The following is an 11179-nucleotide window of genomic DNA, read 5'->3' on the forward strand; positions in this document are numbered from 1 at the left end:
CAGTTATTGGATACTCATCTCCATTTTTACTAGCATTTATAAAGTATGTCTATGGTCTCCAAATAGCAAGCCTTCTCAGAGATGTAGCACTCTTCAGGATGGTTGGGATTAAACCGAGTGTTGGTGGAGTACTGAATCACCAAACCCTCTCCTACTTCTGTCTGGATGCGAGACTTCGGAAACACTTTGCCATCATTGGCTATGGTGGTGCTCATCAGCACCTTCAACTCGTCTGGCAGCTCACGAACAGAGGAGAGATCTGTGACAGCTGATTCTTTACCAAAGTTAACCACCATGAGGAAAGCTCGCTTAAGTCCATCAAGCTCTCTGATGTAAGAGAAGACATTGGCATCAGCGTGGACGTAGCAGAACCATCCACGGTTAAGGGGGAGCTCTGATTGACGCAGGGTGTTCAGGAAGCGGTACTGAGCCAGAACAGAACCATCATCTTTCATCTGGGCCTGGGAATAAAGGAATGGGAGGAGGACAGATGAACCATAGAAAGATACACATAAGAAAACGATCTTTCTTCAAAGTTGAACATTAGAAAAACAGATCTATACCTCCACGTTGACCGTTTCATAATCGGGGTGTAGTGGCAACCAGGTGAGATTTGTTTTCTCATTAAAACCTGCGTTCGTGTCAGCATTCCACTGCAATGGAGAACGCTGAGGGTCTCGACTGGCACTCTGCAGTGAAAGCAGAGGAATCATTTTGGTATATTTGCTCATGTATACAGTCGCCAGTGTATTAGATACAACAAGACTGCAAAAATGTCCTTTAAAGTAAAGACATTTATGTTGTTATATTTATGTTTATTTATTGTTATTAATAAAATGACATTAAACTGGTTATTTTTAAGGACCTCTCACAGAGATGTGTGACAGTGAGGGTTTAAAGGTTTCTTCAGTGTGTGCACAGTACTGACTGTATTGTATTTGCCGGCTGGGTCTTGTATCTGACTTGCTGTCACGTTAATGTTCTCCATGCCGATCTCCTCGCCGTAGTAGGTGGTGGCTGTGCCTGGAAGGGTCAGCAGCAGCATGTTGATGGCACGAACATAGAGTCGACCAGCACTGGAAGAAATGCGAGTCCTGTCATGGTTTCCAACCTGATAACAGTGTAGGTAAGAGAAAAACAAGACAAAGGGTTGATTAAGAAATTAGGAAGTAAGGAGGTGGGCTGAAACATATTTGTTTTCTTAATATGTGTTAGGTGCTAAAGTCTGAAGATGCACATAAAGTAAGAAGGCTATACTTTTGAGCCTAATCAATAATAATTACAGAAAATAAACATGCTTAATTTACTTTTACTCAGCTTCTAATTATTTAGCTTTACAGGAGTGTTTTTGACAAATTTAATTTCATTGCCTAGTGTTTGTCAAACTGTCACTGCAAAGGGGTTGATGATTAACAAATACATAAACCGACCTGTGGTTTGAAAGATATGACAACACAAGTGTGAGAAGCATGATCTCAGGCAGACAGTCTACTAAGGATGACTCGACAGTTCATTCTTATGAATGCTGCCGACACATGATTTCGGCATGTTATGTGCCACAGTATGCAGGACATGACGCTACTGATCCTGTGGTTTTTACAATTGTAAAAAGCGAGGAAATAAATATGAGTTTAAGAACTCACCACCCAGTTGGGCCATTTTCCTTTGGGCATGTTGCCCATCCAGAGGTGGACCAGATGCTTAGCCCATACTCCACTGGTGTTGTGGGGTAGATCCAGCAGGTAAAAGTTAAAGGGGAAGTCACCTTCCTTTTCCAGCCTGCTGCCATAGTACATCATGGTCTTGTACACCTCTTCATAATCGTATGACTCTGTTACCATGAATCTGCAGCACAGGAGGAATTTATTTAGCATGTGATATGACACAGAAACCACGATGACTTATGTCAAGATATCGTCCATTAGCTGATTTTGTTTATCTTACTCTAAAATACCAGTGTGTCCTTATTTGAAATCATTTTAAAAATCTGGGCTTAATTCCTTATTCTAGATTTCATTAAATCATTTCAAACCAAACGATTTAATGAAATCGTTTGGTTTGAACATTAGTGCATTGCATAAGCAAAAGGTCTTTAAAATTAAGGATGATTGTGACATAATAATTACAGGTAGTTTTCTGCCATAGTAATATTGAATGCACTTAATCACTTTCCTACCTGTATCTGCCAGGCTCTTGACTGTAGATGTCCATCTGTGCTCTAAACTCCCTCAGTATGTCATGCAAGCCCACCTGACTGGTGGTGTAGTCACTGTGAAGATCCCACTCTGTAGTTACCAACTCCTGGATAGAAATATGTATAAGGTTATGTAGTGATTATGCAATTTTAGTATAGCTTAGCTACTTTCAGGCTGTGTGCTGGAGTTAGACTTTGTATTTTCTTTGAGCAAAGTTTGCTGAGTGAGAAACTGTGGATTAAGAAAGTTTCTGCTAATTCTTCAGATTTGTTATTTTTGTAACTGTCCAAATAAAATGGGCGAGAAAGGCAAAGGAAGAAAAAACATCTTGTTAAGTTCTAATTATGGAGGCGCTGAGGAAATCTGACTCACTGGACAACTATTGGTGTTACCAGAGTGTAAAGCATTGGGTTTACAGATTTAAGGGAATGAGCCATAGACCTGCACAGAGACAGTGATGTCACAGTTCTAAAATTACACCTAATGTGCATGTCTTTTTGTGAAAGATAATCTCAAGCCATTAAGCTGGCCTAATAACAGGCAAGTGAACCATTCAGCCAACAGCAACCACAGCATAAACCACTAAAGCAATAATGTAGAGACAGATGGTTTCTGATTCATATTTAGCTGAATCACGACTAAGGATGTGATAAAATTCTTAACACAACTTTTACATATCTTTCTCAATTGCAGAATTGTAGTTCCAGTGGTTTGTAAAAATGAATTACTGTTTCTAAGATGGCAAAGAGTTAGTGTTGTTTTGTTTAAAGATTACCTCGTGGTTAAACATGATCAGACTGTAAAAATGTAACCTAACTGCAAATCTGTGGGTATAAATTCTCAGTTATCAGTGAGTAAAAGAGTCCCAGTGTTATGGTTTTACCCTGCAGTCGTAAGTAAACTCCAATGACTTGCTAATCCACCAAAATATGCTCCTTTGCTTCTAATCTTTCCCCTGTGAGAAATATCTTCAGCCTCTTTGACCTTAATTCAGCATGTATCACGAACCCTTTGAGTTTCACAAACAGTGTGTTCTTCACATGATTATGAAGCTGACATTTCAGCTAGAGATAAATAATCAGTGATACATCATACACAGTGTGAACAGTCCCACTCAGCTTTTGATTAATTTTTTCTACTAGCAACAAGGGAAAGTGCTTCTTCAGTAAAGCTGCTTTCATGGATCAGATCGTTAAATTTTGGACTCTGACATTTCAGATATTACATAAGTCAATAAAATCTAATTATGCCTGCATAGCTCTAAGTTAACAGTTCTAAGAATCCAAGCTGTAAGTTCATCCACCACCTTTATCTGAGCAACGATGCACAGTTCTTGTCATTCAACCCCAAATTTGTTGAGCATTTTCCTTTTTCAACTTACTGCAGAACAAAGAACCTTATAGATGAAGTAGATATTTATAATGGATTGCATTTATATAGCGCTTTTCTAGGCACCCAAAGCGCTTTACAATTCCACTATTCATTCACTTTCACATTCACAAACCACAGTTGTAGCCACAGCTGCCCTGGGACAGACTGACAGAAGCGAGGCTGCCATATCGCGCCAACACCAGTAGGCGGTAGGTGAAGTTTCTTGCCCAAGGACACAACGACCAGGACAGAGAGAGCTTGGGGGATCGAAAGGGCAACCTTCCGGTTACAGATGAGCTTCACAACCCTCTGAACCACATTTAAAGTTTTTCACTATAGAATGCTTTTTGCCTGTCGAAGTTTTTATTGGCATAACAGATATCATCTATCAGTTTCACATCAAAAGCTATTTATCTTAGGTTATAAAGTTATATCACATGTTGATGAAGTGCCAGTGAGTAAACACGTGTGATTGCTTTAGCCAAAACGTGGCTCTGGTTTTCTTTTTCCAACGTGGTGGCTGTTGGGCAAAATGAGCCCCGACTTAGGGGTAAATTAACCTGGTGGTTAATCTTTTACCAAAACAAATGCATAATCTTAAAATTGATTTTGCATCATAACAACTCCCAATTTAAAAATGCTTGAAAACCTAGCGCTTTTATGTCAGAGGAAAATGGCCCGACTGCTTTGAGCGGATATGAATGCAACAGTGACTCAAAAAACATCATCACAAATAAGGTGTGCATAAGAGCATCTCTGAATACCGAAAAACTTGAACCCTGAAGCAGATGAGCTATAGCAGCAGAAGATCACGCTGGTTGTCACTCCTGTAAACTGAGGTTACAATTCACATGAAAGCATGGATCTATCATGACTTTTATCAAAGGTTCAGGCTAGTGGTGGTGGTGTAGTGTTGTTGGAGATATGTTTTTGTTATTTCTGTCTATCTCAGTATGACCTCAGTGTGCCCATCTATTGATTTTAGCTGAACTCAACAAAACCAATGAGGTTAGATGTGTAGTTTAACACTCACGGGTGGTTTGTTTGGATCAACCTGTGGTTCATCCCTCATGTGTGGAGCCTCCAGCATGTGCTTCACTGCATCCATCCTGAAGCCATCCACTCCCTTCTCCAGCCAGAAATGAATTATATCCTAAAATTGAGGGGGGAAATGTATATAGAGCAATTAAACTGGCATCTACATTATGTGTGAAAAGGCTGCAGAAAGATAAAATCATTCAACTATAACAAAGACAGTTGAGTAGAAATGTTTATGTACAGCCCATTATTGCTTCTGTTGTACTTTGCGCTGTGTGCAGCCACAATTAAAAACATAGGTTAACTGGTACAAGTTAGTGTATAATCAGTGTGTCACACATTACTGTTAAATGTGGACAAAGGACACAAAAATGATAATACAGTGAAAGAACAGATGAAGAAAACACATGATTTTAGCACATGCATCACTGAATGTACTTTAAGAAATGAGTCAGTAGCTGAGCTTTTGTGTGTCTGTGTGTGTGTCACTGCATGTTCCAGTAATCTTACAATCATCTCTGTGATGACATCTGGGTTTCTGAAGTTCAGGTCTGGTTGCTCCTTGAGAAACTGGTGGAGGTAGCATTGCCCTCTAACTTCATCGTATGTCCATGATGAGTTCCCAAAGATACTCACCTGAGTGCAAGATGGGAAACAAATCTGATCTAAATTCCAGTACATTGCACCTTTTTAGTACTATGAACTTGGTGAAGGTTCAGTGAAAATGTGCAGAAGACAAAATCATAGACCAGGTAGAAAATAACAGTACAAGCACCAACCCAGTTATTAGGCTTCGGTCCGTCTGGTTTGCAGTCAGTCCAGACGTAATAATCCTCATAGTGAGGATCTCTAGTCCGGCTCAAGTTGAACCAGCGGTGTAGATCACTGGTATGATTTGGAATGAAATCCATGATCAGCTTCAAACCTGGTGGAAATGGAGATGGGTATTTGTGTGTCAGACATGCAGCCTGCTATAAAAAAACAATCTTACCCCCCAAAACCACCTTCTAGCTCCACATTTTCACATAAACAAGGGTATTCAAAGTGCACACCTTTGCTGTGCATTGCTGCCAGGAGGTCCTCAAAGTCCTTCATGGTTCCAAAGAGTGGATCAATATCACGGAAGTCCTCCACATCATACCCAAAGTCTTTCATGGGAGAACGGTAGAAAGGGCTGATCCAAATTGACTTGATGTTAAGGTATTCAAAGTGGTCCAGCTTCTCCCTGATGCCTGTCAGACAGGAGATACAGGATCTACTGTAACCACTCGGTGCTGAAATTCAGATTCCTAATAAACTGAAGGACTATGGATAGGAAAAGATAATTCTGCATTGCATTAGTAAATTTTTATAGGAAATAATGCAATATAGTGAGAGCAGCTGTCATTTCCCTCTAAAAAGCATCTGCATATTTAATATTATAAATGAGCCATTGAAAACAACGAGATGCAGTTTTACCATTCCCTTTGTATACTTTGCGAATGGTTAAATAAAGTTAATAATTTACCCTTGTATAAGTGACAAAATATAAGAAATTGATAAGAGCAGCTGTTAGGTTGACAGAGTAAAAAAAATCTACCAGGACTTTGCCAAATTTTTGTAAATCCACAATCTCAGAAAGGGTGCTACATTGTTTTTTGTTTTGTTTTTTAAAAATGAAGCCTGGAGAGTTCATAGGAGGCTTTATCTGGCAAAAAAAAAATTCACAGCGATTTTGCAGGATTTCAATAGTAGGCTACTCAAATCTATAAGAGTATATGGGGAAGTATTTATAATATGGCCTAAAGGTGTTAAAAGTACAGTAGTTTGAAATGCACATTAAAATATGGAAACGCTCTAAGTGACTCAAAAGTGTAACAGCATGTGCCTTCCACTGTTGGAAGCGGAGCGTCATTGGTGTCGTCCATAAAAACACCTGTTTTAATGAAAATCTTCGAATAGTCAGGGTTAGGAGCTTGCAGCAGTGCTTTGGGTGTCTTACCTTTGAGGTCTCCCACCCCATCCCCGTCGGAGTCTTTGAAGGACCGGGGGTAAATCTGGTACACCGGGGAGGCCTGCCACCAGCTCAGGCACTTCGGAGAAAGCGCGATCACCGCGATGGTGACCGCGACCAGAGCCAGGGTGCAGCACACCGTTAGCCAGAACAGGATCTCTCGGGGCACTCGGTACCGGGCTTTAGAGGAGTACAGCACCAGCACCTCCTTAGGCATCCCGGCGTACGGTTTGATCTGCGTGTACTCATCTCGCGCGTCTGAGAGCCGCTTCACGCCGATGGAGTCCCGCTTCTCCTCGCTGTCGGAGACGCTGATGTTGTCCCTCGCTGCTGGCCCGTCTCCGTCTGCATCCTTATAACCCGGGTTTCTGGTGCACTCCCCGAGCTCCACGCTGTCGGAGTCGTTTCTATAACTCATGTTGTTTGTTAAAACGAACCGTGTCGGGTTGTGTAGCTCGCCTCAAGAACAATGAGTGACTCGGAGAGCGCACATTAAATATATGACTACAGTCAGAGGGTCATAGTACACGGAGTAGAGCCTGTCTCTGACACACCTGTGGAATGTGGGAAAGTGGAGCGTTGATGGGACTGGTTACAGATTAGCGTTTTTTTTTCAGTACACAGTATTAACTACGACTGAGACATCAGTTACTTCCGAACCAAACAAAAGCACCAAGGTGCAAGATGCCTTTTAATATTGTAGGCGATAAAGATGCAGCTGAACTAAATGAGTTTCCTATTTTGGGATTTGTGAACTTTAACACCAACATTAAAATACAGAAGATATTTCAAAACCCCAAGAGCTACTCCATTTCTTTGATCTTTAGAAAACGCATCACAACGTGTTGATTAACATTTCCTTTCACAGCTCACAGATCCTAAACTGAAAAAATATACATAAAATACAACCTAAATCAAGGGTGTCCAACTTAAAGTTCTGGGGCCAAAATTGGACAGACACAGTCTCCAATCCGGCCCATTAGACTTTGTTCTCACAAATCTTAAAGTGTATATTTGGTGTGATCACCTTTATTTATTTTTAACACAGCCTCTCGTAGATAAGCATTTTTGTAATTTTTTAAGAAGTCTTTAGGAATGGTTGACCAGGCTTCTTAAAGAACGTTTCAAAGCTCTTCTTTGGATGTTGGCTGCCTTTTGTAGAGTTCCTTATCAAGATGATCCCACATTGTTTTAGTAATGTTGAGGTCCAGCCTCTGGTGAGGCCAATCCATGACTCATAGTGTTACATTATTTTCCTTACCCAGGTATGCTTTAACTGTACTAGCAGTGTGTTTTTGGTGACCTCTAACCCCTGAGCCCTCCATACAGATTAAAGATCAAACTGAAAACCTTTGGAACTGGTCTCAGCTCCTACAAGTTAATGAACTGTTGTCGAGAGAAAAAGGGATGCTAAAAATGTCTAAACATTTCAGGGACTTTTTTTAATGCTACATTTTTTCACTTTAAGCATTTGATGTTTTCTATTTTCCCTTGTGAAGAAAATACATGGGTTTAAGATTTACAAATGATAGAATTCCTTTTTAATTTGCACTTTACAGCATCACAGATTTCTAGGAATCAATCTTGTATTATTCTTGCCATTGATTTACAATCTTGTGACTTATGATAAATTACAAAAAAAAAGAACCCTTGACACATTTGTGTGCCTGTGTCAGTCTTTCAATCTTAATGTTAGAGTTACTGCTCTCTTTTCTGACCTATATGTTAACTTATTCTTGTACAGAACTTCTACTTGTATATAAAGAGTGACCAGAAACACATGTCTATGCTAAAAAGCCCACAGGGAATGCAAACCTTCAACCCGGCCCAAAAATAACTGACAGGTTCAGGAGACCAAATGCTTGTAAAATTCTCTTTACTCAACAGAACGTTAAATCATAGCAACAAGTCAGAGTCAAATTATCCAGGCATTGCCAAACTTTCAAAAACTCCTTTATCTTATGTCTTCCCACATAAGTTCTGACATTATATTCCACAATCAGAATAATGATCAAGTATATATTTTATTTTATTTTAAACAAAGGAAGCCAAGGTAGCTTGTTCTGCCATTAAATGACCGATGAGGAGAGAATGTGAACCTGCAGTGCTGCTTGTATTCCGTCCATGCAGTGGAATCAGTGTGACTAATGAAGAATTACATTCAGAAAAATAAATGTTTCTCTGTCCTTCCCTCCCTTAAATTCTCTCCAAGCCCAGTGTCTGATATAGCTTAAACAAAAACCTTAACTGAAGACCATGTTCAGTGTGGTAAAAGCTTGCACAATGTTAAAAAGTATGCGAATCTGAGATATGACAACATTCACAATGGGAATGATGGGAAACATGCGGTTTGGGGGGTTTAAAGTAAGGGAAATCTAATTTGTACGTTAAGTACCTAAAAGTGAATTAATATTCTCATTTGTGCTCCAGTTCATCTACAGGTTGTTCCTCTATCACTGCCTTTCCTCTCCAACATTGTGTTCCACCACACTGAACATTGTCCACATTATCACCCACCCGCCCACCCAGTGCATATCACACGCAAATTACACTCCTTCCTCAATCACAAAACATGCACCAATAGGAGATACCACCCCTCCCACTCCCTCCACCACAAAGAAAAGTTATACCATTGCATTAAAACAACTGTAACTGCAAAAGAACTACACATTCAAGTACCTATTTGTCATATGGCACCAAGAGCAAGTGTACCACAATAACATTAACCAGCCAGCAATCTCTGTTAGGTCCTTTCTCTTCCAATACTGCCACTTCAGAAAGCACATTACATTTGCCATTAAATGATTGAATATATATACCTGTATGTTACAGGTTTGTATTTATAGCATATTTTAACCTCATCTAAATACTACACACACAGACAATGCATGTGTGTGCACACTGTAAAAGACTTGAGTTTTTTTCCTGACAAATATCCATCTCTAAAGCTTCCATCACTTTTTTAGTGCTTAGGTTAACACAAAAGACTCCTGGTAAACACAAACCCAACCTAAATCAGTAACTGCCCTGTGCCTTCAAGGTAAAGTCATTGAAGGTGGTTGTGGGGAAAGAGGGGAAAAAAGAAAAAGAACACCAATTCAGTGACTGCGAATTTAACTCTCAGTGTAGAACCCCTCCTCTTCAGCCTACAGTGTCCCTCCTTCAACTTCATACAGTGAATAGCCGAAACCAAAGTCTCCCAATATGTTGTAAAAGGTATGTTTCAGGTTCCTCGTGTTGTTTTCTTTATCCATTTGTAACAGGACCACAGCAATAGTAATTTAAAAAAAAAAAAAAAAAAAAAAAAGTATACCAAAAAAAAAAAGAAAGCATATTTAAGTAAATAAATGTTTACAATCTAAACTCCAAAAAAAAGGTATTTTTGTTTTTTCTTCTTTTTTTAATACACACACACACACACACACACGATATCAGAGAGATAGAAAAAGGCAAGCTGTAGCATGAGCAGGATTGTGTGTGCGCATGTGTTAAGGATGAGGGGGCGGTTGGAATTCCTTTACCCCAAACCCTGTCTTTGGAACGCTGCTGTGTGGGAACGGTGCGTGCAGCATCATGGGTTGGGCTATTGGGTGGGGGTGTTTCCCCCCCCCCCCCTTCTTTTTTTTTTCCAGATTAGGCCGCAATGAATACCATGGCTGGGAATTTAAGGGACAACAAACAAATCAAAATATTTCTGTCTATATAGATATCTCCCTATATATATTTTTTATATTTATGAATTTCATATACAGTTTCTATCTTTCTATATCTTCAACAACAGCAGGCTCAAAAGCTTATGATTCTGGCATTGTCTGCAAATGCAAAATGAGAGCTGAGTCTCTTCTGCCTCATGACGCAGCAGAGAAACTGAAGTTAAAACAACAAAAAATTTAAAAATAAGGCAGACAGAAGGGAAGAGTGACAAATCAAGTGACAAGATCCTGAAAGAGATGAGCAGACAGAAAGTAAGCAGACATGCAAGAGAGTCGCTATCACGCTCAAGTTTAATGTAGTTGCAGCTGGGCAAACCAGTCCACGTCCCATTTAAGTCTGGACATAATATCCAGGAGTCAAACTGGGATTTGGTGCCAGAAAGTCTCTCACATAAGTGCTCCCCTTATCGTCAGGTGTGGATTCTCAGGCTTTCAGACCCTGAATTTGAGGGTTTAACCTCAAGGTCTTTGGATAGTGATTCATTTAGTTATTTTTATTACATTTCTGTGAGTTCTGTAAGATGATCTCCAGTGAGCCATGTCCATTAATAAGTGAAGAGTTGGCTCCTGTTTGTGTACCAGTAACGCCCAGATCCTGAACTGGACAGTATAGCTTAAGGTGTGTAGTTGAGTTGCAGGCTTGTGTGGTCGATCAACTCCCCGTCAGGTGCAAGAAAAAGTTCACACTTCCAAACAAATAATGCCACAAACCACTTTAAGCCTTCTCAGTGTTTACAATGAATCCACAAGTGGTTGGTTTTGGTCGTGGCTGGCTGGCGAGTTATGAGGTCCTCCTTTCTCTCCCTCCCTCCCTCTCTCTCTGGTCTAAGCAAGGCACCACAGAACCCTAAAAGATTCAGACCTGTGAC

General features: G+C 40.1%; 1 protein-coding gene across 1 annotated transcript; it reads right to left on the reverse strand.

Annotated features, from left to right (window-relative positions):
- Positions 1–28: 28 nt before the first annotated feature.
- slc3a1 (solute carrier family 3 member 1) lies at positions 29–11134 on the reverse strand. The gene is made up of 10 exons (XM_085427574.1): positions 6586–11134; positions 5657–5836; positions 5384–5529; positions 5115–5240; positions 4600–4719; positions 2177–2301; positions 1644–1845; positions 929–1111; positions 564–689; positions 29–461 (listed from the first exon to the last, which is right to left on the reverse strand). The coding sequence occupies exons 1-10, from the start codon at positions 7013–7015 to the stop codon at positions 30–32; spliced, it is 2070 nt and encodes a 689-aa protein (XP_085283700.1). The 5' UTR covers positions 7016–11134; the 3' UTR covers position 29.
- Positions 11135–11179: the final 45 nt, after the last annotated feature.

This window comes from Rhamphochromis longiceps, linkage group LG13, assembly GCF_057381845.1.
Source record: "Rhamphochromis longiceps isolate RC_006_pf linkage group LG13, R_longiceps_female_GT1.1, whole genome shotgun sequence".
NCBI classification, from domain to species: domain Eukaryota; kingdom Metazoa; phylum Chordata; class Actinopteri; order Cichliformes; family Cichlidae; genus Rhamphochromis; species Rhamphochromis longiceps.

Excerpts from the sequence above, each read along its gene's own strand:
- slc3a1 (XM_085427574.1), bottom strand. The coding sequence starts at position 7,015 with ATGAGTTATAGAAACGACTCCGACAGCGTGGAGCTCGGGGAGTGCACC. Across the intron at positions 5,530-5,656 it reads GGCAGCAATGCACAGCAAAG|GTTTGAAGCTGATCATGGAT; the intron begins GTGTGCACTTTG and ends CATTTCCACCAG. Across the intron at positions 2,302-4,599 it reads TTGATCCAAACAAACCACCC|GAGTTGGTAACTACAGAGTG; the intron begins GTGAGTGTTAAA and ends ATTTCTATCCAG.